Raw genomic sequence first — 28,000 nt, forward strand, 5'->3', positions numbered from 1 at the left:
GGAAAACCCTCGCAACATTTGTGGGTAAAACCCTTGTAGAAATGGCTGGGAAGCATGATGGGGCTGGAGGCAGTGGAAAGCTTGAAGACGGCACAGGCTTGTATGAGGTATAAAATATCTATTCTTCCAGTTTTGCATTCTTCCAATCATTCCATTTTTGCTTATGGTCGCTGTAGATTCTTGGAGTCTCAAGGACAGCATTAAGTGACGAGATACGAAAGGCTTACCTCAATCGATCACTGGAGTTGCATCCAGACAAGAATCCAGGAAATAAGGTTTCTTGTAGCAAATGATCTCTTGTTTATCTCTTTTTATTTCCCAGGATGCCATGGGAAACTTCCAAAGGCTCCATAATGCCTTCAAGATCTTGAGTGATCCCAATAAGAGGGCTATTTATGACCAAATGGGCATTGTAAGTTCTTTGTTTATTATTTCTCTTATGGTTTCTTCATCTTGCCAGGAAATGGGAGATTCTTACCCATCAGTGTATGAGCTCTCCAGAAGAAGCAATCAAGTATGAAACTACTAATAAACTCTACACTTCCTGATAAATTAATAATTTTTTTTATAATAGCGAGTGACATTGGATGATATCGAAAGTTTCCATGACGATTATAGAGGTTCAGAGGCTGAGACGAAAGACCTCAAAGACTTGTATACAAAGCATGACGGTGATATGGACGAGTAAGCAAAGAATTTCTTACTGCATACTCAAAATCAAAATTGTTCCATGCCAGGGTATTTGCACATCTTATGTGTTCGAAGCCGAGCGAGGACTCTGATCGTTTTATGGGAGTGATTGACGAGGCAATTTCTTCAGGTATGTAGTTTCATGCTTTATTTCAGAGTTTATTTTCTTGTTTCATTTAGGCGAGCTAATGGAGACACCTGAATATCGAATGTGGAAACATCTCGTCTCTGAAGAAATTCCGGAAGAATGCTCATCTCAAACTTATGAAGTGGAGTCACATCTCTAGGTTTTATATTTATTTTGCGTACTCAGGTTGTGATACTTCGTTATGGTTGTGATCTTTAGCTTGCCACTGATCAATAGATTCGTGACGACCAGGAAACTTTGGAGCAGCAGGGTGCTGCAAATCTTAGTGGTGACTGCAGAAGTGTGCGTTAATCTCGGTCCCACACTGCAGCAAAGCGTCGGCTGTGGATATAGAACACTTGGTTATGGGGACATGCGACCGTTCAAAAGACAAAATCCTTGTGCCACCTCAGGCCGATGCTACCTGCAAGTTTGAAAAGCCTTCCACCACCAAAGCAACTTCCTCATCCGGTCTAGAGATTGTCCCTGCCAGCTCTTCTTTGTGTCCTCCCGGTTCTTGGCTAACCTCCTCCTCGAGGCTGGCGATCTCTTGTAGCAGATCCTCATCTTCAACAGCGTCGATGCTCGCCGAGCCACCTGCGACACGGCACATCGGTAAAACTAGCCACCACAAACGTAAAACTACATCACCTAGAGCGTCTCCGACTAGTTTCGTCAGCACCATTGCTTCGTCCATCTCCTTGAGTTGCTCGTGCACTTCTTCCAGAGTAACGTGGTGTTCTCTCATGGCGCGGTTCCCTAGCTGGATGGCTTCCGAGACCTGAGCACACCCTCCTGTAAGATTTTGCACCAAAAATTGGGAACAAACACCTTTTTAGTCGCTTCTGCATCAGAGATGGCGTCCAGTATCTCCTGGATCCTGGCCATGAGGTCCGCACACTTGTCCCGGCTGCTTGCCAAGACCTTCATGGATCTCAAGTGTCTCAAGGCAACACGCTTGTCTTTAGCCCCGACCGCAGCCTCGCGAAGCCTGCATAGACAAGTCACGCATGGAGATCGAGCAGCTCACGGAACTCACTGTGAAACTCGCTGGTCAAGAGCATCCAACCTCTGCTTCATCTTCTCGCTGGTCCAGTGGAGCTGCAACATGTGGTAATCCACTTGGTTCAAGGCAGACACACAAGACTGCACCAGTGATATCTTGAGCCCCTGCTTGCGCGCTCTTTAGACGACGACAGACTTGCCCGTGTTACCTCAATCAGCTCATCCCTTTCGTCGATGCAAACGTGTCGAGCCAGCTTCTTGTCAAGCAGGTAGTGCATTGCAGCTTTGGCGTCGTCGGTGTCGCCAAACAGCCCCACAAACGACTTCATGGTCACAATGCAGTCCGATTTCCAGCTTGTGTCAGCTAGAGTTTTGCAGACGTGCGCCACCCTTTCCTGCCAAGGTGCTTGATCAGAAAGACACAAGGAGAAGTCTAGCATTACCTTGAGAAGAACGGTGACGACTAGTCTGCCACCCACGGCAGTGTCGATGGTGTCCTTGGCCGTTTGGAAACCCAGCGCCCATGCCAGAGCCCGTCCCAGGCTTGAAGTTTGCTGCTGCCGCTCCTGCTGTTCCAATGCCTGGAGTTCTCCAGACCGCAGCATTTCACGCTGTTCCATCCCAGGATATGAATCCAAAAGAGAAACAGTTTAAGAATACTGACTAGGACATCGTTCAGGCACAAGGGCAGTAGTCCACCGCGTAGAAACCATCGCAGTTGCACCTGTGCCACAGCGTGCTTTAGGCTATAGCTAGAAATGAGAATCCCATACTCACTTCCCGGCCGTCAATGACAATGAGGCCCAGGTGACGAGCCAGCTTGACGATGAGCGCTCGCCAGAAGTCGAGCCGTCCCTGCCAATCCTCGCGCTGCCCGGAGAAGGCCTTGAACAGCGCATCCACCTTGACGTCGTCCTCCGCCCAGCCGGGCACCTCGCGCTCCACCAGCGCCCTCACCTCCACCTCGCTCATATCATAACTTGTGCTCCTCGCTAGGGCAAAGCTCTCTCTCTCTCTCGCTCTCTCATGGCTGCAGTGGTGGTCACGTTTGCGCCGTGGCGGGCGAGGAGGGTGGTGGCGCAGCCGAGGAGACACCAGTGTTGCCGAGCCCAGGAGGAGCAACAACAAGGTGGGCAAGGACAAGGCAGCGATGGAGACGAGAAGCAGCAGTCTTCTGTGAAAATGGAGGTGTCTAGCTCGGTGATGCGGATGTTCCAAGGAAGAGACGATGGGGCTGCTGGTGGCGGGCTGATTGAAGCCAACGAGCGCAAGCGGAAGAAGAAGAACAAGGAGATGGAGCAGTCGTATGAGATGATGGGCTTTGTGAGGGAGGAGCTGTTTGGCAAGACCGATATCTACATTCCAAGGCACGACAATCTCTTCCCTCTCCTGGTAGCAACTTTCGCAACCGTGTACGCTGACGACGACGAAGACGATGGCAACGACGATCGCTTCTCAATCTCGAGCAGCAGCAGCAGCAGCAGCAGCAGCAGTGGCTTGTCACGGTTGAAGGCGGTGGTGGACAGGGACGTGGCGCGATTCAAGGCCAGATCACTGCTAGCGTCGGGTTTGTTCTGCGACTTGAATGGGGAGCCTCTCAACAGCGTCTCTCACACCGACATGAGGTTCGAGAGGTGGTTTGTGCTGTCCATGTACGTCAAGTTCAAGCTCTGGTGGAAAGGTCCATCCGCGGCGGCGGAGCTCGCCCTCGACTACGCCTACAGGATGTCCAACTTCATCCTGGACGCTGACGGAGAGCTCGGCCGCGTCCTGGACACTGTGTCCGCGGGCTTGCCATCGCGGCGCCTCGCAGTCCGCTATGGAAGGCTCTGCCTGCTATCCTCACCCACCAGCATCAACGCCGCCACCCTCCAGAGCCAGCTCCAGAGCGAGCTGGACAAGAGAAACCGCGGCTGGGCTGCCTTTGTCCTCAACGCTGGCGCTGCGGGTGCTGGTGGTGGCGATCAAGTCGCATGCTTGCTCACACACTGCACGTCCCTCATCTTCCTCCACCTCCCGGAGCGCCAGGCCGCCGCGATCTCCTACTTCATGCTAGCCTGGGCCGCCGCTAGCAGTGCCAACTTGTCAATGCCGTCACCCTCGCTGTGGCAGTGCGTGCCTCCTCTCGGCCTGCTAGCCGTCGTTGCCGGCGGTACGCTGCTGCGGAGGGCCGTGGCGTCGCTCTACGGCGTCCTGTGGGCCGTGACGCCGCTCTTCGTGCTCCCGGTTCCTCAGCTCGGTGCCATCCCAACCTTTGTCTACTATCGTGGATGCCTGCCAAACCGGCGCTGCCTCTTCGACTTGTCCGCCGCCACATCCCTGCTGCAGCTCGCTCTCTCGGCCCTGCTCGTCGCTGCGGGCGCCTCCGCTGCCATGCCCGTCGTCGAGGTCTCGTCTCGGGCCTTTGCTCACTCGGGCCTGCTCACTTGGATGCTCAAGGAGCTCTCGTCGTCGGTTTGGCCGTGGGAAGGTGACGGAGACCCCGTGGTGAGCCTGAGTCCCTTGGCGCTCGGTGGCTTGCTGGGATTCAACTTCACGCTCGTCAGCTTGCTCCCTTGTGGCGTCTCCGAGGGTGGCCGCATGCTCACCGCGTGCCTGGGAAGGCGCGCGTTTGGCTACGTCTCCGGCTTGACATTTGTTCTGGGTAGTGTGTCGCTCCTGGCCAGCGGCAACACCTGGCTTGGCCTCTTGTGGGCTTTGTCGTGTGCCAGCATGCCCGAAGACAGCTTTCAGAGGGACGAGGTGTCTGATCCAGGCTTGGCGAGGAAAGCCATGGCACTTCTTCTCACTCTTGCTGCTCTTGCTTCGCTTGCTCCACACTGGTAGAGGGAGAGAGCAACTGGAAGACAGACTTGGTATTCATTCATATAAAAAAACGCGGACAACAACAATCGTTCACCAGATTTTTACAAGGCCCGTAGTGAAGACTTTCACTCGTCCGCAGCACTGGCGGCACTCAAGTCCACACTCAAGTCCAGGACCTGCGGAATTTAGATGTGAGATGTTGGCGCCAGAATTATTACAAACCATACCTTTCCGGTTATGCGGGTGTACATGGCAAGAACATCTTGCACTGTAGTCTCAAAGTGTGTGGTTGGGTCGTAGCTCTGAAAAAAGCCAACGATGGATGATTAGCAACATCCTTTTTCTGGAGAGAAATGGAGCATCACCTTGGAAATAAAGCAGTTATCCAGTGTCCAGTCATTCACTGGTTCAAACCTGTCGTAAACGTCAATGAACATCTCATCCACAGGCCCAAGAAGACTGAGCCCTGGCTGGAGCTCCTTTTCGGGCTCTGACGTCTCCACCTCGGTCGACACGAAGGCGATAAACTTGCCCTTTGGAGCAACATTATGCGAATAAGAGCAGCAAAACACGTACCTAGCAGAAACAATCACTATATCAGGCCACAACATCGCAAAGCTACTACACACTTACATATCAGACCTACGTCCCAGTTGCTTTTGGGGAAGGATAACTTGAACTGACGAGGAATCGTTCGTGTTTGGGATTGGATGGCTCATGATGCATATGGCCCGGACAACTTTCCCGACCTTCCGAACCTGTCAAGCAAACTTTGTCAGGGAGAGTGCTGGCACAAACGAATACAAATTCCTCTCTACCTTGTTTCGTGCATAGCTAGGATCGCAGACAACTTTCTTGGTCCTGGCAGTTTCACCTTCGGAGGTGACGCCTCTAACCTTGCCTTCCTCGTCAAACTCTATCTGCAAAAACAGCACGCGCGATGTAAAAGATACGCAAACGCATGCGACGCGTACCGTGCAGTCTGGCTTCTGAAGCATGTACGTCCCGCCGTATACGGCACTCAGGCGTGCAAATGCCTGCAGCAGAGTTTACTATCCAAGGACACAGGGAGGAAAAGCCAACCTGAGGAAGTTCTCCCAAGCCATAGAGCGGATAAATATAAGGGGAACCGCCTTGAAAGCGAGCCAGAGATTCTGCATACAACTTCGGAAGAAAGCATTAAGATGACAACCGCAGGAAGAAAAGACATAGTTTGTAGCAGTACCTTAAATCTCTTCACCGTTTCCAGAGCCGGCTCAGATAAGTATCTATCGTCCCGGTGCAATGCCAGTGAGTGGCCAATAAAATCGATGGTGTTATCGTCAAGTCCAAAGTGCCTACGAAGAATAACAGCATGGTGAATAGACGCACAAAAAAAGTAATGAACAAGCCTACGCGAACAACTCCTTGGTCGTTACTCTACTGAGATCCATGCCGTCTTGAGTCCTTGGATCCGCTTCGTTATAGTCCTGCACATAGATGAAAAATTTCCGCGCTCTCCTCTTTTCAAAAATGCCCATAAGCGTAGACTTGATAGCCTCTACATCGGTTGCAGGAACTTTGTAGATCTGGAAAAAAGAAAATGGCCCAAAGGTTTGAATTGAAACTCGACATTTTTGTTTTCGATTACCTTCCCTTTGGTATACACAAAGCTTCCATCTACGGCTTTGAAAGCCAAGTACTTGGTCACATCGGTGTGAATGAGAACTCGGACGAGCTGCCCGTTAGCCATCATGAACTGCAAAAAAAAAAAGAAAGAATGCGGGGAGTGAGAGAAATCTTTAGCGAGTCAAGTGGATCCAAACCTTTGGGATCATATCAACGTTGTAGTCCCTGCTCGGACCGAGCGACGGTGGAGGCTTGTCACTGTTGCGGAATTTTTGGTAAAGCTGCAAGAGAGCACGATCAACGATCAGAGAGAGAGAGACAGACGCCCTAATGTGACGCACAGACCTGGACAAGATTGAGAGACGCCGATTCTCCCCCGTAGTAGTCGTTCCTGTCCATGTGTAGCACCTGCGAGAGAGATGTCTTCCAACTCCGATCGAGAAAAACCCACCTTGAGACGATCCACCGACAGCAGCCCGCTGAGGATGCACTCCTTGAGACCCGTCCCCAGCACAATGACGTCGTACTCCTCATCCATGGCGCACCAAAACACTCGCGCTAGAGGAGCCGGCCTCGCAGATCTAAGGCGCACGAAGCTCGCTGTAGGGTTTACTACTAAACGACTCAAAGCATATTCCACCGGGGCGACTGGTATCTTTAGGCCGCCGCCAGTACGTAAGGCGCGTTATGCATTGGATCGAGTTCCAGAGCCGCGGATCTTGCAATGCGGGCCTCGGCCTGCTGCGCGTTTCGGTTTGCTGCGAGCAAGCAAATCCAATCTCGAGCTTCCGGCTCAAAGGGCATGTTGGCGATGAGATCTTGGCCCTGCTCCAAGTGGCCGGCCCTGCCCAGGAGATCCACAAGACAGCCATAGTGCTGCTTGGCGGGCTTCAAGCCGTGATCCATGAGCATGGAACGGATGTACGATAGTCCGGTTGTGAACTGGCCGCCGTGGCTGCAGCCCAAGAGCATGGAGGTGAGCACGGCGTCGTCGGGTTTGAGACCCTCGAGAACCATCTCCCGAAAGAGAGCGTCTGCCTCTCTGGAGCGACCGTTGTGTGTGTAGGACGCGAGGATGGCGCTCCAGGGTGACGACCGTCGGTCCGGCATCCTATCAAACAGGGTGTGCGCGAGCTTCAAACGGGCAGCCTTGCCGAGGCCGATGGTCATGGCGTTCCACGTCATGAAGTCCCGCTCCGGCATCGCATTGAGCACGAGCATCGACTGCTCCAGCTCGCCAGTCTTTGTATGTGCAACCAGCATCGCGTTCCACGACACAAGATTCCACTTGGGCATGGAGTGGAAGATCCCCGTGGCTTCGTCGAGATGCCCATTCTGAGCATACGTCGACAAGAAGGCAGTCCAAGTCACCACCGTCTGGAACGGCATCGCATCAAACACGGCACTCACGCAACCAAATTGCCCCGCACGCCCGTACGCCGCCATCATCTCCACGTAGGAATCCACACTGCGATCCGGCATCGCATCAAACACCTGCCGCGCATGCAGCAGATGCCCGTTCTGGGCAAGTACGGCGAGGATTATGTTCCACGAATTGAGGTTGTGGTGAGGCATTCTCCGGAAAAAGCCGACGGCCTCGCTGCAGGTTCCATGCTGTGCATAGCCCGCAAGCAGTGCGTTCCACGACACAATGTCGCGCTCCTCCATGCAATCAAACACGCGCTGTGCCTCCGGCAGGCAGCCATTACGAGCATAGGCCGAGACCAGGGCGTTGAGCGACGCAAGGCTTCGCTCGGGCATGGAGTCAAACACGCGCCTCGCCTCGTCCAGTTGCCCGTTCTGGGCATATGCAGCGAGCATGGCATTACAGGCAACCACGTTCCGGAGAGGCATCCCATCGTACAAACACCGGGCCTCTTCGACATCCCCGTGGTCCGCGTACGCCGTCAGCATGGCCGTCCACGATACAACGTCGCGCTCAGCCATGCGCCCAAACAGCGCCCGCGCCTCGAAAATATGCCCGGTCTTGGCATATGCTGTCAGCATGACGTTCCAAGAAACGAGGCTCCTTTGCGGCATGACGCTCACGATGGCCTGCGCAGACTCCACGTCCAGAACTCCCGCGTAAGCTGACAGGAGTGAGTTCCACGACACCAGGTTCCTCTCGGGCATCAAATGAAACAGGCTGGACGCTTGATCTAAATGCCCACTTCGGGCACTTGCCGCAAGCATTGAGTTCCACGAGACAAGGTCCCTAAAGGGCATGAAGCGATCAAAAACCTCTCGGGCCCTGTCAACATGCCCGCTTCTGGCGCAGCTGAGGATTGCATTCCAGGTGACCATGTTCTTGGCGGGCATCGCAGCGAGCACCCTGTCCACTTCGTCCCAGTCGCCATGCCTCACCAGCAGCACAAGCATTGCATTGCAAGCCACCGTGTTGTGCTCTGGCATCTCCTGGACGAAGATCGCCTTGGCGCCCTCCAGGCCCAGAGACGGGCAGCACAGCAGTGTCGTCCACGACACAATGTCGCGGGCAGGCATCCGGTTGACGAAGCTGCGGGCTTGCTCCAGATGCCTGGTATTTGCAACTGCGTACAGCATCGTGTTCCACACAGCAAGATCATGCTCGGGCATCTTGCAGAAGACTTCCTGTGCTTGCTCGAAGCGGCCGGAGCGGGTGTAGGCGGCAAGGAGGTCTGCCCATGCAAAGATGTCACGGTCTGGCATGGAATCAAAGACGCTCTTGGCCTTGTCAACATCCCCAAGCTTGGTATACACTGCCTGGAGTGATTTCCACGAGAAGGCATCTGGATGTGGGATCTGAGCAAACACCCGATGCGCTTCCTCGGCACTCCCACAGCGCCCAAACATCTGGACGAGAAGGTTGCACACGTAGGAATCGGCCGAGAGCTCCGTGGTGGCTGCTGCCAGCTTGAGGAGCTCCCGCGCCTCCGGGAGGACATTGCAGGCTTGGACGAGGCGAATGCAGTCTTGCCTGGTGCTTGCCCTAACACACTCTCGTTTAGGGCGGCGGCAGCTGATGGGCGATGTCCTGGACGATGGATTTCTTTCTTGGATGCCGGAGTCTCCGGCTGCTGCTGATGCTGGTAAGAGGGAGTTTTGCGAGCGCTGCCTCAAGGCGGCGGTGCTGTGCGTGTGTGGCATGATCGGGGAGCCCATCCACAACAGGATCCGTGTCACCGTGCTCCAAAATCCCGAGGAGAAGGAGCACCACTTGGGCTCTGTCCGGGTTGCAATGCTGGGCCTCAAGAACATTGAGGTGATCGTTGTTCCGCAGATCAACACGGGCACTTCTTATCGGGTGCGTCCCAAGGTAGCGGGCTCCAACCGTTGCATGCGTAATGGCAGTCCCGCTGAACAGGACGAGCTTGTCGTCTGTCAGCAGCACGACAGGACCCAACACGACTGCTGGTTCTACGGCTGTGCTACCATGGATCCATATCTCCCACGGACAGCACCCTCCTGGATCAACCTCTCGCCAAACGCAGCTCTCATCTTCCCCAGCGACAGGGCCCAGGACTTGCACGCAATGTTTCCGGGCGTTAAGTTTGGCCATCGATCGGGTGTAGATGGAGGGGAGCAAGGCAAGGAAAGTGGCGAAGCATGCCGAGCTCCCGATCAGATAATTGTCATAGATGGTACGTGGTCCAAGGCCAGGCGGCTTTACATGGAGAACCCGTGGCTGTTCCAGCTGCCGCAGTACAAGTTGCCCGCCAGTTTCAAGAGCATGTACGAGTTCGTGAGGCCCGAGCCCCGGCCTGGCTGCATGTCAACTCTCGAGGGAATCGTCTATGCACTCAAGGTCTTTGAGCCAGAGGCAACGGCGCTGGAGTCGCTGCTAGACGTTTTTGAGGCCATGATCCAGAAGCAGCGGGAGTACATGCTAATGAAAACTCACAAACATGGGGAATAGCAAACACTCTTTGATATACAAACTCTTTACAGTGTATACACTCAATTTTGGATTTGATTGTTGTAGCGGCCAATAACAAGCCTGTATAACAAAGTGAGGCAGAACATGTGGAGGGATGACTTGGCAAGGGGATCTGAGGGAGGGGTTTGTTACAGAGGATCGGGCGGCGGATCAACAGAGACTTCTTGGGATGCAGCAGGGCAGTGATAAAGGAGGTGGTGGGAGCTAGGGCAAGGGGGAGGATTGGCTTGATGACGAGCAAGGGCGATCAACAGTAAGGGCTTTGACCTGGTGTGGACTCCAGTAAGCCTTGCCCGGGCTTACGCCCATTTTATGGTGGAGATGAGGGGCACCTCATCACATCTGGGCTAGGCATACTGGAGTCTATATGAATTTTCCTTTTCAATTCCATTTCTGGCATGACTAAAATTTTGAGCATGAGGGCTTGTGCAGTAGCGTGGAGGACACGTATGGCCAAAAGGACTTTCCTGGCTAGGACAGCCAGTGTGACCAAGAGGTTTGGTCATAAGGCATGGCATCCAAAGGTTGGAGCTGCCATACATCCAGCTAGGGGCTGAGGAATGAGCTGAGCCGGGGAGGCCAGTGGTGGGGGGATCTTGGTGATCTACTCGTGGTGCTAGTGACGTGCTTGGGCCATGGCACCTTTCTCGTCTGGCATGAACTGGAAGCATGGCATCTCCGCTGTCACGAGGACGGGCATCTGGCTATGAAGGGGACTCGGATGCTCCACTCCGCTCAGGGAAAGGGAGGATGCGTCTGACCGGCTGTTCGAGGAACCACGAGTGGAGGCGAGCACTGAGAGGCTGCTGGAGAATGCTGACGTTGCACTCTTGAAGGACCCCCAGGTCACATGGCAATTAGCAGTAGCAGGAAATGCTACAATGAGAAAGGAGCTTTTCTGCCTAGAAGTTTCATCATTGGCTCACGTCAAGTATCCTATATACAAAATGGGAGAAGACTTTGAGCTCTATCTGGAGATTTTCAAGTGTGCAGCACATAACAACAAAGTGGCAGGGAGAGAGATTATACATGGCTCTGGAAGGGGAAGCACAACAATTTTTTATGGCCCATCTGAGTGGAGTTGAAGAGGAATCTTGGGAGGAGGCAATTCAACGTGGCCACTACCGCCTGCTGAACGTGCCTTCCTCACGATGAGGGATCGCAAATTCAAGAGAGGTGAGTCTGTGCAACAGTATTGGGCAGCATTGATTCGGGTAGCTAGGATGCTAAACAGTGACACAGCAACAGCTGAGGGCATGGCAAAGCAAACGTTCTATATCAAAAATGAGGTAGGAGACCATTAAGACTACAAGGGGTAACGCGTGGAAGCGTCTCCATTTTATCGGTAGTTTAAGCGTGGTAGTTAATACACATTTGCATTGAACCGTCCTTCATCTTCACAAGCAAGACCGGAGCACCAAATGGAGACTTACTTGGCTGAATAAATCCAAAGTCAAGTAACTCCTTGACTTGTCGTTGAACTTCTTGCTCCTCTGCATAACTTAACCGAAATAGATGTCGGTAAATTGGTCGCGTCCCCGGCTCTAATGTAATCTCATGCTCCACACCTCGTAACGGAGGCAATCCATGAGGAAGTTCAAATGGAAAAACATCAGAAAACTCATCCAGTACATCCCGTATTGCTACTTTTTCCCCACACGTGCCTTGGTCCCCCAAGTCACAAACAAACAACAAGTAACTCGAAAGTGTTTTTCCATTATGACAAGCCTGCTTCAAAGATGTAGCAGAGAGCATAACAACTGGTGGTTGAACGCCCTCGCCAAACCACACATCTTTAATGCCACCATACTCCAACGAAATATACTTAATACTCCACTTTATCTCTGGATCCACCTTCACCAACCATGACATCTCGAAAATGAGATCCACACGATGGATATCCGCGAGATTAAGTGTGGTTTTGCCAACCAACACTTCCAGCCCCTCGACATAAGCATCAAAATGTTGAGTAGAGGTAGCTGCACCTTCCACTGTGTATGGAAGAACGCCGCGTGTGACCAGGCCATGCTCCACAACAAACTTTGCCAAAACAAAGTTGTCATCGCTCCCACTATCCAGTAAAATCCGCACTAGATCGCCACGGAACACACCCTCCAGCATTAAAGCTAATTCACGCGTATCCTCGAGTTCCATCTTGTTCCACACACAGTTGAGCTAACGAGCAACGATCGAAAGTCGCTTCCTCCAACCGGAATGGTTGTTCTCCTCATCCTCACGCTGCAAAGTTTGCAACTTTTTAGTATCTGACTTACCGTGAAAAGAAGATTGGCCATTCTTCTTGTCCTGTTGCTTGTTCTTCAATTGCGGACAATCAGCCTTGTAGTGTCCAAGTTCTCCGCAATGATGACAACCCTGTCTATAATTCTTCACAAAGAACTTCTGCTTCTTGGACCCCTTTGCATCCGAAGTAGTCACCACCGACTTCAACTTGTGATGCTTGTTCCCATCCTTGTGTCCACGGCGATCATCACGACAATTCTCGATAGGACTCCGGGAACACTTGTGAGACTTGTGCTTGTCATTGTCAAGTTGATGAGCTGCATCAAAGAGCTCCTCCAAACTCTTTGTAGGCTGAGAATGACGCAAGTGTTGCCGCATGCTCTCACTATGTAGGCCATCAATGAAGTAGGACTTGTTCTGATCTGGATCCTTGGTTAGAACACGACTAATCAAGCGAGTAAGCTTCTCAATATAGTCCCCAAGTGTCATTTTCCCTTGCTGGAAATGTCGAAGTCTGTACAAGCATTCTCCACATCATAATGAGGGGCAAAATGTAAACGAAAAGCAGCCTCAAACTCATCCATGGTAGACACTGGTGGTTTTTTATCTACAACACGGGACTCCTCAAGCCAATTCCACCATTGAAGACCCGCATCACGCAAAACCATCAGAATAGCCACTAAAGCCTCTACATCCGGAGTTCCCCTAGTAGTCAAGAACTTCTTCACTTTGGCTAGCCAAGCGAGACACTCGTCCACACCACTATCACCGGAAAAAGTTGGAATCTTGAGTTGATCTACCAAAGAAGGCTTACTTGGAGTGCAGCCTCGAGCACCTCAACACGCCCACGCATGGTATCCATCATGCCATGCATCTCATTTTGCATCTCTTGCTGATTTTGATTAAGGGCTCGTAGCTCATAAACCACATCTTGAATGGTCCAAATCTTCGCAATTTCGTCGGCACCATCGTCGGCACCACCATCAACAATAGGATTCCAACGTTCAGCTTGGTCGGCCATTGCAACCAACTCCTCTGATACCAATGTTATGATCCGGTGCAAAAAAGACAAAGATTTAGTTGCCCTAGACTATGTTACGCCACCTCTTGAGGTTCCTCACCACCCAAAATGGGGTGGTTTAGGGTTTACCGAGCTACCTCAAAAGCTCCACTGCACCGCCACTCTTCTATGAGCCCTAGGGTAGGTTAGTCCTTTACCCTAACATGCATTAATATACACTTGAGCCTCCCTTTGACTGATGTTGACCACGTGGTGCCATTATTTTATTTTATTTTATTAAATTTTATTTTAGGACAGCTGTAGTGGCCGAGCCCGTATAACAAAGTGAGGAGAACACGTGGAGGGATGACTTGGCAAGGAGATCTGATGTGGCAGGGAGGGGTTTGTTATAGAGGATCGGGCGGCGGATCAACAGAGACTTCTTGGGATCCAGCAGAGCAGCGATAAAGGAGGTGGCGGGAGCTAGGGCAAGGGGGAGGATTGGCTTGGGAATGGCGTGACGAGCAAGGGCGATCAACAGTAAGGGCTTTGACCTGGTGTGGACTCCAGTAAGCCTCACCCGGGCTTACGCCCATTTTAGAACCGCTACATCGTATCAAGAGAGAGATTTGCTACTTCTTTTAATTATTTAACCACATATTTTATAAATACTCGCAGGATGAGAAGAAAAAAAAAAAAAAACAAACTGTGCAAGCCTGCACAGGATGCGAGTGCATACACTGATTCCTGGAGAGTGGTGGTGAGTACTTGTTACACTACACCACCTCAAGCATCGAACGCGAAGGCAGTGGAAAGCGTAAGCAGATGATAATCCAGTGTCCGCAAGTTCACCTGGCAATCATCGATGTTGGAAGCCAACAAACAAACGGTCTGAACAAGTTACCATCACGGCAGTTCCCGAATCACAAAAGCGCGGAATCGAAATAGCTCTCACCAACTTCCCTTCAACTAAGAAGCAGTCGGCGGTAAGAAACAGGCGGTGAAGGGCTAAGCAAATATACATACCAGTAACTAAGCGAGTCATAAAGCTCTTCTGATTTCCACAGAAGTAAACATGCGGACATGTGTCCAGAACGAACGGATCCTTATCCGTGTATGGAAAACAGCCTGCTCGCAGCACAAAGTGAGCGACATTACTTGCGTGAAATAGCATACCCAGTGTATCAGGAGCTGAAGGCGCAATATGTCTCCAGCGCAGAGTTCTTTCCATAAGTTCGATGACATCTTTGGCTTCCGAGTACTTTTCAAGATCATCGACATTTTGTCCAGACGTGCCGAGAAACCTGCACAGAACTAGTTGATTCCTGAAACAGTAATATCAAACAGAGAATACTTACTCTATACCGTCCAGTTCAAATCGATGAGGATTTGTCGCAGATAAAAAGGTACTGTAAGCAGACGCTCCAGGAAAGAGACACTTATGCAAGGGCTGAAATAGCGTCTTAATTCTGGTGGTAATATCAGCAAGCATTTCATACCTGCTGGGGTAAAGTAAAGTTTGCAGGATCATTTGCGCCGGGCATAATATCAACTGGCATTGCTGCTGCTATCTGTTACAGGCCCAATGTAAGTAGCAAATGCGTGCGCACGGACTTACTTGAGCTAGCACAATGTCAAGCTCCTTCACTGGTTCAGTCAACCTCGCTTGGTCCTTGGCGGAAATAGCCTGCAAATGCTAAGAGCATACAGGATGTTTTTGGAAGACAAACCTGCCCGGCGAGCAAGTTATATTGCACATCAAGAGAATTTCCCGCAACTATCAGACGAACGACCTGAGCGCTCAACATTTGCTCCTAGACAATAAAGGTCATGATATAATATTCCTGTGTCTGATTACCTGTTCATCGCCCAAATGCCCGGTAAGGTGATCAACCAAGAGCTGTATTTGCAAAGGGTTACAATGATCACTACCAATCCTCAAGCCAGAAACGAGGGCGACATACTTGTCCTCTGAGAAAAGACGGGCTCAGACGCGAAACTTCAAGTAGGGGCAGGCTGGCTTGCCTGTGATGGAAGGCAATGGTGACTGAGGTGGTAAACCGGGCTCAATTATTTGTCGTACAAAGAAGTCGCCGTCCTTTCCTCCCTGTCCCCAAGCAGCAATAACAATGCCTGCAACGACAAACGAGAGTCCTTTCGAACACTTGGTCGTACACAAGATACATACCGGTAACATAATTCGAGGGCACAATCATGCTGCCGACGAGCTTCACGCGACCACTCGCATCTTCTAGCACCAAATAATCCTCTGAATGCATGAAACTAGAAGCTGTTGCGAGAGGTTTTGTGCGCTGCAGGAGAAAAGCAAAGTCACACAAAAACACACAGACAAGCGTAGCTACCTCTTTTGCATATTCGTCCAGAATGGATGGCTTGAGCTTCATCTGCTTGTAGACTGTTCCAATAACAACGCAGCGCTTTCCATCTTTCAGTCCCAAGATCGGAGAAACTACAAAGCAGAAGAAAGTGATGCCGACCAGAGAAGAAAATGATTCTCTCACCTGGAACACGAGGAAGGCTGGATTGAACGATCGAGCCGAGAACTTCACGAAATTTGTGAAGCCGGCAGTAATAGAGGTGGCTGTACTGCTGGCCCTTGTACCGCTGGTCGCGGCGCTCAAAATCTTCATCCTGGACAGCTCAGTAGCTAAGAATGCCGCACCTTTTCTCGTGAACCCGATCACTCACCTTCGGAGAGTATCGCGCCTCCTTCCTCGCCAGTGGCGGGGAGTCCACCTCCATCGCCAACAAGAACCCACCCTAAAATCAACTAGCCGTTTGAAAAACCATAGCATTTACAGGGTAGTACGATCAAAATCATTGCTCGGTTAATTGATATTGATCGTTTGCTGCCAAGGAAATTCCTGAGAAGGTGACGGTGTCGACCTTGCTCGGATGGCCAAATTTTTGGCGCCAAATTTTGGAATGTGCCCTAGCTCGACGAGGAGAAAGGAAGCTATGGCGGATGGCTGGAGCTCCGATGGGCACAAGCGGCGTGGGAGGGCCAAGAAGGCAAAAGCCGATCCAACGTCTCCACGTCCTGGCACCCTTGACGCGTTCCTGCGCCCTAGGGTTTCTTCAGCTCGAGTTGAAAGTGATGCAGTTGTAGCGAGCCCAGGAGTCGACAGCAATGGGGGTTCTTCACCAAATGCAAGCCAAGCGGAGGTGAAGACTCGCGATTCTCTGGAGAGCACACAGATGGAGGATGGCGCAAAGAAGGCAACGTCTCCCCTGCGTCCTAGGGTTTCTCCAACTCAAGGTGAAAGCGATCCGAGCCCAGGAATCGAAGGTTCTTCACCGAATGCCAGCCAAGCGGAGGTGAAGATTCGCGATTCGATGGAGAGCACACAGATCGACAGCGTGGGCAATGAGAATGCAATGGAAAATGGTAGGCTGGACTGGATTATCATACCAAGTTTGTTCTACCTCAACATTTCTTGCGCTCGCAGGTTTTTATCCTCTTTGGTCCACGAGGTTGAGGAAAAGGAAGTCCAATGTTGTCGATGCCGAGGAACCTGTCAATACCGAGGAACCTGTCGATTCTAAGGAACCAGATGAACCAATTAGTTCTCCTCCAGTGCGGGCTTCCAAAAAGCGTCACAAGAAAAAGAAGTCCCGCGCAAAAACTAGAAAGGAAGAAATTGTGGACCGGGATTCATTGTCGTGTGCTTACGATCTGCGCAAGGAAGCACGAATGGCCACGGAGGTAAAATCACCTTTGTTGCCTCTTTGTTCTTCCAATTTACTTAAGATCTGCAGGAATTTAATCTCTTGAGCGCTGGAAAACCTCTTCATCCGTTTTTTCAGCGCAACAAAAAACAAGAGAGAAGTGAGGACTCGCCGATAAAGCGGGGCTCATTCTGGGACCCGTGTTTGCCATTTCACGTACTTCAAGATACCATGGTAAGAAAGAGTCTTCTGAGCTATCACTGAACCTCTTTTCATGTTGTCTTGCAGAATGTCGACGCGGACATAAACTGGAACTCTTTCCAGCGTTCTTGTTTTGTAACATCGGCATCACAGGTTACTTCGAGTGATGACCATGACCATGGTTACTTAATTTCAAAAGACCAGAAGCTTGCTCCATCGCAACGCTTCGTATCTGATGCAGCTACCCTGGATGAAAGTTTGGAGAAAGTTCATGACTTTTTAAAGGTAGTGCTTTTATCTTTTAGAGGCTTCTACTGTAACGCTTTTTTGTGTTAGGAGTCCGGTCATAAACACTTGTCAGTGGCAAGTTTGAAGGAGAAGTATGCGGCATTGTGTTTTTTATTAGTCACTTTTAACTATGACTTGCAGATATGCGTGGTATCTAGCTAGAAATACTGATGGAGTTACTACCACGGCGAACCCTTCGTGGACATGTTTGTACCAGCCGCACTCCTCTAAACAGGTGTCTAGTTCAAGTTAAAATCTTTGCGTGCCTGATGTTCCTGCTTCTTAGTTGTGTGGAAACAGGGACTCCGTGAGTTCCTTAAGCGAGTGGCTCTCCAGATGGAAACAGAAAATATTGTCTAGAAAGCAGGCATCATTGGACAGCGATAGAGACAGCGATGGAGACTACGAGATTGAGGATGAAGATTTACGGGACGGTCTACAAAATACCGTGCTTGTGACTGGTCCTGTCGGGGTACGTTTGATGTTGTGTTTGCTGGGATTTAAGGTGAAGCATTCTTTCAGTGTGGTAAATCTGCAGCCGTCTATGCATGCGCCAGGGAGCACGGGTTTAATGTTATTGAGGTAATGTGGTATATGTGCGAACTTCCTCTTTACCCTCTTTTCTTCTTGTAGATAAACTCTTCAGACAGTCGCGCTGGAGCAACTATCAAGAAAAGATTTGGAGAAGCAACTCAATCTGAAGCAGTGATATGGTTTTCCGATTTGTTTTTGTTTGGTCTACAGTTCTAACGTGAATTTATTATAGCTCCGATCAAGATGGAAGAAAACCGACAATTATCTTGTTTGAAGAAATTGACACGGTATTTGAGGAGGATAAGGGATTTTTGGCGGCAATTGGCCAATTAGCAAAGTCCTCGAAACGCCCCATGGTTCTTACTAGCAACAGTACGATTTCACCGATATTTCTATGTCTCTCATATCCGCATGTTTTGCAGGGCGTCAACCACTATTGCCACGCATGAGAAAAACTGTCATTGACTTCATAAAGCCCACCATGGACGATTTGCTAGTCCACGCATGCTTGGTAAGGTAACTTTACTAAAATATTGATGTTGAATAATTTATGTGCAGGTGTGTGCTTCAAATGGTCTATTTGGAGAGCCTTGGATCATGAAACGCATTGTAGGATCTTGTCACCAGGACTTGCGAAAGCTAATGATGCTGCTTCAGTTTTGGGGACAGGGTGCTCTACCGCCGAGCGCAGAGCTAGAAGCGGACCAGTCCTCAAGCATGAAGCGAAACAGTCATGAAAGAAGAATATTGCTTCCACGAGCTGCTTGGTGGGAGGATTCAGACGCCGAGTACTGCTTATTGCCGGAGTTGGTTCCTCTGAGCTTCCCTTGCTCTCAGTCATACTTAGTAGCCGGGAAATTATCAGAAGCAGTTCAGAAAGCTGAAAAAATTGCCACCTTGCATGCTGCAAAGGCAGCTGAAGAAGATGAGTCTCTACGGGCTGCTCGCAGGTCAAAAAGCTCGAAAAGGCTGGCTAAGAAAGTGGAGGCTGAATTACTTGATACCATGGTGGTGGAAGCGGAAGGAAAACACTGTGGACCAGCTGCCATGATTAAGACTTGTGGTGCTGGGAGGCGGAAAAGACCACGAAAGACTACGAAAAGACTGGAATGGAAGGAAGCGCGGAATAACACCGGCTTTATTAAAGATCTGGCAGAAGAAGCAGAAGGATTGATATATTGTACCACTTGTGCGACCGAAGAAAGCGTGACTGAAGAGTTCCCGTCGTCGTCAAACGAGCCAGTGCATCCAGTTCGAGCTCAGTGGCTAGATATGAGGAAGGGACAAAGTTCACTCTTGCGCTCCAACTCTAAATCCGTCCAGACGATGCTCAGCGTCAATGATGCCTTGGCAGCTGCTGCGGAGGCTTTTTCTTCGTGCGATATGTTGTCTCGAGTAAGTTCTGGTGCACCTTGCATAGCTTTGCTTGATTTTCTTGTTTGCTTTCTTTCAGATGGAGGAATCCCCGTGTAGTGAAATATCTCAACAGCTGACACGATGCAACCTTTACCATCTCTTACAGGAGTGCGACGAAGCAATGCAGTTAGCTTGTCAAAGTGATGCTGCTTGTGATGGCAGGCGGTCTCTTCCTTGGCACGAGGAAAACTTCAACAAGTAAGTGCTAAGACTTAAGTTTCCTCAAGCAAATCGTGATTGTTCTCTGCAGGCTACAGACGCAAAAGTATCTCCAAGAACAGCTTTTCCTTGCAAGTCCAGAGAAGGTGAGGCATGGAATGAGTTCTGATAGCTTTGTGGACCATGTCTCATACATGGCACGCATCGTGGCTCTTGAAGAACATCAAAGAGCTGAGCTCGTCGGGCCCAGGCTTAAGAGGTACACACCTTCCATACTCTATTGGTTTTCTTAACACTTTTAGCAGATCAAGAGGCGGCTACCTATCCGATAAGGGTGTGTCCACAGAAGGCATTCAAGCTCTTAGACAACATTTTTCTTTTAGATACTGACGAAGTTGATTCCAGGGCCCTGGTTTAAGATCCTTTTTGTGTAATTTCGGATCTAAAATTAAATAATAATGTGATTATTAAAATAAGTTTATCTTGACCAAATTGTTGGCGGTCTACGTGGAAAAATGCCCCCTGACAATCCTGCCTCTTAAAAAAAAAACATAGCCCTGCAGGCTGGGCAATCTGCGTTGACAGCCCTAAAATATAGTCACATTCCCGCCATTTAGGCTTAGCTGGAGTTTTAGGATGTCACGGCAGCGATCACTGCTCGCGTTCTATGACAAGGATACGAGCCGGAAGCAGGGGCGGCCCAGGCGGCTGGACAATCCAATCGAGCTCGGCGATTCACAGGTCAGAACGACGAATCTTTCGATTGTGGGAGGAGCTAGGGTTTCTGACGATCAATGTAGGTGGATCAGCTCATCGAAAGCATTACACACAAGATGAGGTTTGTTTTATCTCTGTTTTATCACCGATGCGTTGATAGTTTTTCTTTCATTCTTCACAGGAAGCCAGTGCCTACTTCCGATAAAAGATTGGAAGTTCCTTTGGTGCCCGGTACTAAGCGCGTTCGTGACGATTTCTCGAGAGAAACCTTTGATGAGAGCAAACGCAAGAAATTGCTGGAAGCTCTTGGTGACGACGAAGGCTCGAAGCAAGGTGCTTGGGCAGAAGCTCAAGCCAAGTTTGAGTGGATGCAACCATCAAACATTCGCGATGGAAATGGAAGGAATCACAGTGATCCCTTGTTCGACGTCAGGACCGTCCACATTCCAGAGAACGTGCTCAAGAAAATGTCCGCATCGCAGAGGCAGTATTGGACAACCAAATGCCACTACATGGATATTGTTCTTTTTTTCAAAGTGGTGAGATTACCGTCGTGAGTTTCTTTTATCACCTCGTGCTAACACAAATGACTCTTTTCAGGGGAAGTTTTACGAGCTTTATGAACTAGATGCTGAGATCGGGCACAAAGAGCTCGACTGGAAAATGACAATCAGTGGAGTTGGAAAGTGTAGACAGGTAAATGCATACTTGGTCATCGCGTTCTCAGATTTTGCGACTCGTCTTTTGACAGGTTGGAGTGCCTGAGAGTGGAATTGAAGACGCTGTTCAGAAGCTTGTGGCTCGGGGGTAAGCTACCACAAAAGTTATTGCTTAACTTTTTCGTTTACTAGCTACAAAGTCGGACGAATGGAACAAGTAGAAACTTCAGAGCAAGCCAAGGCTAAAAGAGGTCCAAATGCCGTAAGTTTTCATCAGTTTTTGGACTTCTTTTTTGACAATCTAAGCCTGTCCAGATGGTAGAGAGAAAGCTTGTTCAGGTAGTCACGCCTTCAACACTCACGGACGGGATAATGAAACCGGAAGCCATTCACTTGCTAGCAGTGAAAGAGGTACTGGTGTATTTTAAACTTCTCAGTGTGCTTGAGCGCCTATTTGCTAACCAGGAAAACTCTGGGCCAAGCGCTGTAATTTATGGGTTTGCTTTCGCTGACGCTGCCGGTGGTCTTTGCTATGTCGGCTCATTCTGTGATAATGATGCGTATTCTGCCTTGGATGCGCTCGTCATGCAGGTATGGTTTCATGGACTTCTATATTTTTTTTCGTTCACTCAGATGTAAACTGCAGATAGCACCTCAAGAGGTGCTTTACGAAATAGGAGGTCTCTCGCCAAGTGCCTTAAAAGTGTTTCAACGCTATATTCGTCCTGGTCTGTAATCTAAACTATATCATGGATGATGTTAACATAATAGTGTTGTGCAGGGTCTTTACCACTGGTTCTTACACCTTTGCAACCAGGTGCTGACTTCCCTGAGCCAGCCACTGTTTTAGAGCTGATTAGCTCTCGTGGATATTTCCAAGAGTGCGTCAAGTGCTCTGGGCAACAGCCTGGCTTTCCAGGAGTTCTCGACACTGTTGATCATAAAGACGCTGCTATGACCGCATTGGGAGCTCTCGTATCTCATTTACACAGGATCAAGGTTCTTACGACTTGCACATTCCAAGAATTCACTTTTGCTTATGTTGAGCAGATGGACGCGGAGATATATAATGGTGTTCTCTGTGCGTATGAACTATATTGGGGCTTTATGAGGCTTGACGGTCAGACAATAGCCAACTTAGAGTTGCTTGCAAACACAGCCAACGGAGGCAAGGCTGGTACGTTAGGGGTGTGAGAGGCGTGAGAAAATATTAAGCGTGATTTTGTGCAGGAAGCCTCATGGGATACCTTGACAGCTGCGCAACTGCTTTCGCAAAACGTCTTCTTCGACGTTGGATTTGCCATCCACTTCAAGACACCAAAGCTATAAATCATCGTCTAGATTCAGTCGAGGAGCTTCTGTGCAATCCCGAATGTGCTGCTGAGTTGCGAGCATTACTCCGGAAGGTGCCAGATCTGGAGCGACTCAGTGCCCGCTTACGGGGATTTTCTGATAGTTCTTTCGCTGAAGTGTTACTACCTCTTGCAAAACAGGCATTTCAGCGGAGGGTAAAGTTCCAAATATGTTTGTTTTCTTTTTGCTGACCCTGTTCGACTGAGCTGCAGTTGAAGACATTGTGCCTTGCTGTTTCGGGACTTCTGCGTGCTTACCAGGTCCTCGAGTGCCTTAGGCAGATGCCCGCGAAGGCACGTCTTCTACGTCGAGCTTGTAAGCTATTAAAGGTGAAGAGCAGCATCGAATGTCTGTGGAGCATGGAACCAAAGCTCGACATGGAGAAACAGTCTTTGAACACAGACCAGGTCCTCTTTTCTCATTTAGACCCTTTCTCTCACGTCGTGTTTGGCCGCAGGACGAGGACGAGGAAACGCAAAGAAAGACTTTGAGCTGGATGATACTCGAGTTTAACAAGCATCAGCGCCATTGGACAGCCATCGTTGATGCATTGAGCTACATCGACGTGCTAATATCTTTCGCAGCCGCTAAACGAGCAGCAGAAGGGCCGACATGCCGTCCGACGTTCGTTGCTGCTGATCAAGGCGTTGCTGTTTTGGAAATGCAAGGCCTATGGCATCCATTTGCAGCAGCAGGCATGGGTGGGACTTTCGTGCCAAACGACATAGCACTGGGCCTTGGTAAGCCTCGAGCGATACTTCTCACAGGACCAAACATGGGCGGGAAATCTACATTGCTCAGAGCAACGTGTGTGGCTACTCTCATGGCACAAGTAAGAAGTTCCCTTACTTTTTTGCTTTATTCTTTCTTTTCTTTTTTTTCCTTTGCACAGCTTGGCTGCTATGTTCCAAGTGAATCGTGCACGCTATCCCTCGTCGACACCATATTCACTCGTATTGGAGCTCGTGATAGAATCATGTCTGGCGAGAGTAAGCTACATAATACTTTCTTTTATTCAGGACCAATATGCTTATGCCAATTCTCGCCCAGGCACATTCATGGTCGAATGCGCAGAAGCTGGGTCCATCCTCTGCAATGCAACTAGCAACTCGTTGGTGGTACTGGACGAGCTTGGCCGGGGAACCTCCACTTTTGATGGTTACGCTATAGCTTATGCGGTGAGGTTGAAAGAAGTTCTCCTTCCATCTTGTCGGCTTATAAGAGCGTGTTCTTCACTTCGCGGCAGGTTTTCCGGCATCTGGTGGAAGCAGTGGGATGCAGGCTAGTGTTTGCGACGCATTACCACCCGCTGACACAGGAATTCTCTGGGCATCCATCTGTGAGCCTCCAACACATGGCCTGCTCGTTTGACAGCAGCTCTAGCGACAGGCAACTGGCGTTCTTGTACAAGCTGAGAGCCGGTGCCAGTTCTGCAAGCTATGGTCTCCAAGTCGCTCTTCTCGCCGGGATCCCGGCCTCGGTTGTCGACGCTGCGAGGGGTGCTAGCGAGCTCATTGCTCCGCGGCTCCGAGGCTTTAGCAGCAGTGGCATGCTAAACTGCTGGCTGCGACGGGTTTGCTCCATGGCCATGGACAGTGGTTCCATTGCTGGTGCTCAAGAAGATTACAAGTCGTTGCTAGGCCTGTGGAGCGAGCTCCAAACCGCTCTGTAAGTATGTATGCTTATCCTGGTTGTTTCCAGCTATGAGCACAAAGGCAAGATTAGAATCTCCTGACAAGATAAAGCTATGTTCCTCAAGTAGCTATGGTACGAGATACTAAGATAATGAGTACTGTGGGTGAGAAAATTGATACATTGGCTAAAAAGTGGCAGTCCTAGGACTGGGGCAGATGCCAAAATACTTCCTCAGCATCTAGTTCATAAACTCATGAACTTCCCTTGCACTGGGTCATGTGGAACTTTTAATATCTCACCACTTTGAAGAAAAGAGGCATTTGGTTATCCAAATACCGCCTCTAGAATGTGGACGGTCCTGATATCAAAATGTTTGATGGTTGCATCCACTCAAACTTGGGTTGAGCGCACTTTTGCTTTAAGCCTTCATTCACCAAGAACTTTGGACAGGAATTTCTTTCTATTGTTCTCATGGTTATGGTTTGGATTTTTAATTGTGCATATAATTTGAACATACATGTTTTGACGTGATTCTGTCAAAGTATAGTTATGAAACCGGAAACTCCTCAAAGTCCGAGTCACTCTTGAAGTGATTCAAAAGCATCTTCATTTGCATTTGCGTCTTAAAGCAATGCCTTGAGTGTACTGCCTTGAGTGTAGCAGCAGAAGATGCTGACCGAGGCATCTATTGCCATCGCACTGCTCACATCCTTCTCTAGGATAGAAAACATCCCCCAACCAATATGTCCGAGCTAGGGAAAATAATTATTAAGTCTTGTCTAGAGTTGCCAAGAATAGAGGACACAAAGTTTCGATACCCCAAAGCAATAGTCATTCCCAAGCTGTTGCTCTGAAAGAGCTCTCCATGGATAACTACCTCTCCCCAAGACCAGGCATTTGTAAAACCCTGGATAAAGGAAAGCTGCAATGCCTCTATCTGCTTGCTTGAAAATACCCTCTTCAGAAACAATTCCCACAGATCCGAAACTGTGGCTTCTTGGATCCCCCAAGCTCAAACTGAATAGTAAAATCAGATGCATCAACTCTCAGCTTCCTCAGAAAGGATTTGACCACCTCCACTCATCGAAGGCCTGCCAATGAGAGCCTCTCTCACCCTGGACATTCCTGGTGAGTTGTATCAGGTTCCTTCCAAGCTCGCCGTCCATAAGGGCCAATGCCAGTATCTTACGGGCTGTGGATCAGCATCCTGGGAGCTAGGCCAATGCCGCCAGAAGATGTAATTAAGAGTGCTCATTTGAATTCTAGGTTTAGTAGTGGCCATAATTGGCAATGGGGCTGCTTTTTTCCCAAGCGAGAATGGCAAGAATGATTATGTGGAGTATGGAATCGCTCATGCCCAGATGCTTGCCAGGGAAATCAATCATATGGTAAGAGCTTCTTGTATTTCACTTGTTCAATCCTGTCTGGAAAATGCCAATTGTTGACAAGAATACTGTGCTGTTTCAGATGCATACCAGTGGGTGCAAATTAAATCAGTTTGTGATCTTAGCCATGGAGATTTCAGGGTAAGGAAAGCCTGCCACACTCAGGAAATCAAGAGATCAATCTTGAGCTCAAAGTATATGCCTTAGGATGTAGTGGGAGCATATCTTGAGTAGCCTTTCCTTTTTCCTTTCTGTTAGAACATTTATACTAACTCTACCCATTGTTGAAATGCTAGGGTTGGTAAAGGCTTAAAATTGTACTATTTGGTTCATTGAATGTATAAGCCTTATGCTGCAACATGATTTGCTTAAATATATTAAACTTCACAGAAAGTAAGCAAATGGCAAATTGCAATTCAAGACTTATGTAGTGCATTTGAAATTTGGAGCCAAACTCTAAGCTTGTTGCATTACAAAAGAAGGGTTTAATACACACTTAATATCCCTTATGAGCACCAACTCCCCATATTCAACTCTTGTATGCAAAACGGTGTCAAAAGAGGTTTGACATAATTTCAGCATGCCAGTGGCCTAACCCGAGAAATAGGGTATTCTACCGACTAGAGCAGCATGGAGCTTAGGCTTAGATCTAAGCCGAATGCAAAACAAGGAGTGACACAGCCTAGTGGGAGCTAAACTAATATCTCAAGTGGTCAGCCATGTATAAGACATAAATCCCTAAGCCCTAAAGTGGAGTAGAAAGTAGTGGTCAAAGTGGAAGTCCAGGGAAGTTTTGAGCTGCTGTCTCACCAGGGCCACAAGTGAAAGCTATGGCTAGACAAAGAGGGGACCACTTAGTTAGAAATTCACTCACAAGAGTCTCTCAAACCTAACCAACAAACAAAGTAAGAGCATCGCTGCCTAGCTCTCCTGTGAAGTCAACAGAATCTCAACTCAAGAGCAAGACTTCTCTTAGTCACCAGCCTGACTGCAAGCCCCAGCCACTAGTGCTGCAACAATGTATGCTGTAGCAGATAGAAGAAGGAATGCTGCAGTGGGATCCCTGAGCCTTTGTAGAGGCTCTACGAGATGCCACTCAGGACGAAGTGCAGCTCCACCAAGACATCCTCACTGCAGAGGTATGGCACCAAGAGACAAACCCCTTGGGGGAATCCTTGGCCCCATCTGTCGCAAATGTGACTTCGGGTATCGAAAGTTACTTATCGGCTAGTCCTTTCGGATATTCTTTTCTTACTGCCATGATAGCAGGAGGTCGGTATTGCTGGACCCATTATTAGTTTCCCACTTGTGTTAGTTGAGAAACTGGTCAATGACCGTGTACTTAGACCAGATAAACATAAGGTAGGAACCCTATGTGTTTCTTGCTAAGCATACTCGGCTTGGTTTGAGAAACTCCTGTTATTGGCTTGCACTTGCTAGTATCAAGAACCCCTGCGATATTGAGATTGGTCCCTCAATATCGCTAGATGATAGCTTACCATTGTGAGACACAAAATCCCTAGGCCCCCAAAGTGGAGCCAAAAGGTCGAGAGCGGGAGTGGAACTCCCAACAAAGTGCTCGAGGAACGAGCACGAGGTGAGGCTCCAAAAAGGGACCCCAAAGGGACCAACACATGACACGTGGAAGTGTTTGAGATGGGCCCAAGATGGAGTTTGAGATGGAGTCCGAGATGGACCCGAGTTGGAGTCTGAGATGGACCCGAGTTGGAGTCCGAGGTGGAGTCCGAGATGGAGTCCGAGATGGACCCGAGATGGAGTCTGAGATGGAGTCCGAGATGGAACTGAGATGGAGTCCGAGATGGACCCGAGATGGAGTCTGAGATGGAGTCCGAGATGGAACTGAGATGGAGTCCGAGATGGACCCGAGATGGAGTCCGAAGTCAAGACCGAGACCGGGACCGAGACAGAGACCGAGATCGGGACCGAGACCGAGACCGAGGCCGAGTCTGAGTCTGAGTCTGAGTCTGAGTCTGAGTCTGAGTCCAAGATCAAGTCTAAGAGGGTGAAAGCCCAAAGCGTTCGTCTCCCAGACCCTGGGGGGTTTGGTGAGCTCCAAAAGTATAGTAGGGGGAGGACTGTAGTGGAGCCAATTTGGCCAGGAAAGGCCAATTTGGCCCAGGAAGGCTGTACCCAGTGTTGGGTGATGAGCTGCCCACTGGGAAGTCCAAGACTAGAGTGAACATGGACCGACAAGCGGGGTAGCTTGGTGAAGTGTTCAAGAGCCGGCTCTAGTTCCCCCGAGAGATTGATTGGCCGATGCTCCTAGTCCAAGTGTGGGTGGCACTACCTACTTGGATACCTGGCATGGCTCAACGGAACCTCGCTCTAAGCCCATGGCTAGAGCACCTAAAGGCGAAAGGTGGGGACAGTACCCATGAGGCTTGCGTAAGGCCACGGTGTTCCGAAATGTTGTCCCAAAGTCCCAAACGGTGAAAGGGAGGAGGAGCAGTCCTCTAGTGTAGTGACCAAGGATACGGTCACATGGTGAGGAAGTCCCAAAGGATAGTGGGACTTAGAGGTCAGGCCTGCGGGCCTTGATTTAGTGGCAGT

The 28,000-nt window shown here is 49.7% G+C and overlaps 6 protein-coding genes and 1 pseudogene across 7 annotated transcripts; 3 read left to right on the forward strand and 4 right to left on the reverse strand.

Annotated features, from left to right (window-relative positions):
• The first annotated feature begins 37 nt into the window (after window positions 1–37).
• LOC9658114 (chaperone protein dnaJ 6) lies at window positions 38–1,098 on the forward strand. The gene is made up of 7 exons (XM_024661116.1): window positions 38–107; window positions 177–275; window positions 323–412; window positions 461–514; window positions 575–684; window positions 738–820; window positions 871–1,098. The coding sequence occupies exons 1-7, from the start codon at window positions 42–44 to the stop codon at window positions 975–977; spliced, it is 609 nt and encodes a 202-aa protein (XP_024516884.1). The 5' UTR covers window positions 38–41; the 3' UTR covers window positions 978–1,098.
• LOC9658115 (charged multivesicular body protein 7) lies at window positions 956–2,933 on the reverse strand. The gene is made up of 9 exons (XM_024661115.1): window positions 2,600–2,933; window positions 2,487–2,546; window positions 2,266–2,433; window positions 2,032–2,217; window positions 1,857–1,987; window positions 1,649–1,808; window positions 1,469–1,598; window positions 1,242–1,414; window positions 956–1,159 (listed from the first exon to the last, which is right to left on the reverse strand). The coding sequence occupies exons 1-9, from the start codon at window positions 2,792–2,794 to the stop codon at window positions 974–976; spliced, it is 1,389 nt and encodes a 462-aa protein (XP_024516883.1). The 5' UTR covers window positions 2,795–2,933; the 3' UTR covers window positions 956–973.
• A 1,720-nt stretch (window positions 2,934–4,653) lies between these two features.
• LOC9663031 (guanosine nucleotide diphosphate dissociation inhibitor 1) lies at window positions 4,654–6,874 on the reverse strand. The gene is made up of 13 exons (XM_024661114.1): window positions 6,687–6,874; window positions 6,581–6,643; window positions 6,433–6,516; window positions 6,258–6,365; window positions 6,023–6,195; window positions 5,853–5,964; window positions 5,711–5,791; window positions 5,602–5,664; window positions 5,446–5,547; window positions 5,261–5,385; window positions 4,993–5,203; window positions 4,855–4,929; window positions 4,654–4,803 (listed from the first exon to the last, which is right to left on the reverse strand). The coding sequence occupies exons 1-13, from the start codon at window positions 6,771–6,773 to the stop codon at window positions 4,753–4,755; spliced, it is 1,335 nt and encodes a 444-aa protein (XP_024516882.1). The 5' UTR covers window positions 6,774–6,874; the 3' UTR covers window positions 4,654–4,752.
• An 18-nt stretch (window positions 6,875–6,892) lies between these two features.
• On the reverse strand, window positions 6,893–9,361 carry LOC112341274 (pentatricopeptide repeat-containing protein At2g35030, mitochondrial-like). Its single transcript, XM_024661167.1, has one exon. The coding sequence runs from the start codon at window positions 9,359–9,361 to the stop codon at window positions 6,893–6,895; it is 2,469 nt and encodes an 822-aa protein (XP_024516935.1).
• A 4,647-nt stretch (window positions 9,362–14,008) lies between these two features.
• On the reverse strand, window positions 14,009–16,155 carry LOC9658116 (annotated as a pseudogene).
• A 153-nt stretch (window positions 16,156–16,308) lies between these two features.
• LOC112341275 lies at window positions 16,309–20,172 on the forward strand. Its single transcript, XM_024661168.1, has 15 exons — window positions 16,309–16,801; window positions 16,863–17,119; window positions 17,173–17,316; window positions 17,371–17,568; window positions 17,620–17,663; window positions 17,713–17,806; window positions 17,858–18,043; window positions 18,094–18,153; window positions 18,205–18,284; window positions 18,338–18,477; window positions 18,528–18,616; window positions 18,664–19,500; window positions 19,559–19,719; window positions 19,772–19,939; window positions 19,986–20,172. The coding sequence occupies exons 1-15, from the start codon at window positions 16,309–16,311 to the stop codon at window positions 20,068–20,070; spliced, it is 3,036 nt and encodes a 1,011-aa protein (XP_024516936.1). The 3' UTR covers window positions 20,071–20,172.
• A 111-nt stretch (window positions 20,173–20,283) lies between these two features.
• LOC9663033 (DNA mismatch repair protein MSH7) lies at window positions 20,284–24,224 on the forward strand. 2 transcript variants are annotated; one of them, XM_024661181.1, is made up of 17 exons: window positions 20,284–20,421; window positions 20,481–20,518; window positions 20,579–20,936; window positions 20,998–21,093; window positions 21,149–21,204; window positions 21,249–21,318; window positions 21,372–21,467; window positions 21,522–21,647; window positions 21,703–21,784; window positions 21,838–22,055; window positions 22,107–22,233; window positions 22,287–22,564; window positions 22,622–22,816; window positions 22,867–23,241; window positions 23,302–23,398; window positions 23,460–23,587; window positions 23,656–24,224. In XM_024661181.1, exons 1-17 carry the CDS (start codon window positions 20,317–20,319, stop codon window positions 24,079–24,081), a joined length of 2,871 nt encoding a protein of 956 aa, XP_024516949.1. In that variant the 5' UTR covers window positions 20,284–20,316; the 3' UTR covers window positions 24,082–24,224. The 2 variants fall into 2 exon arrangements, with proteins under 2 accessions (XP_024516949.1, XP_024516950.1); XM_024661182.1 differs by having other exon boundaries at window positions 23,460–23,592; window positions 23,656–23,807.
• Window positions 24,225–28,000: the final 3,776 nt, after the last annotated feature.

The sequence above is a fragment of the Selaginella moellendorffii genome, unplaced genomic scaffold (assembly GCF_000143415.4).
Source record: "Selaginella moellendorffii unplaced genomic scaffold, v1.0 SELMOscaffold_80, whole genome shotgun sequence".
Taxonomy (NCBI): Eukaryota; Viridiplantae; Streptophyta; class Lycopodiopsida; order Selaginellales; family Selaginellaceae; genus Selaginella; species Selaginella moellendorffii.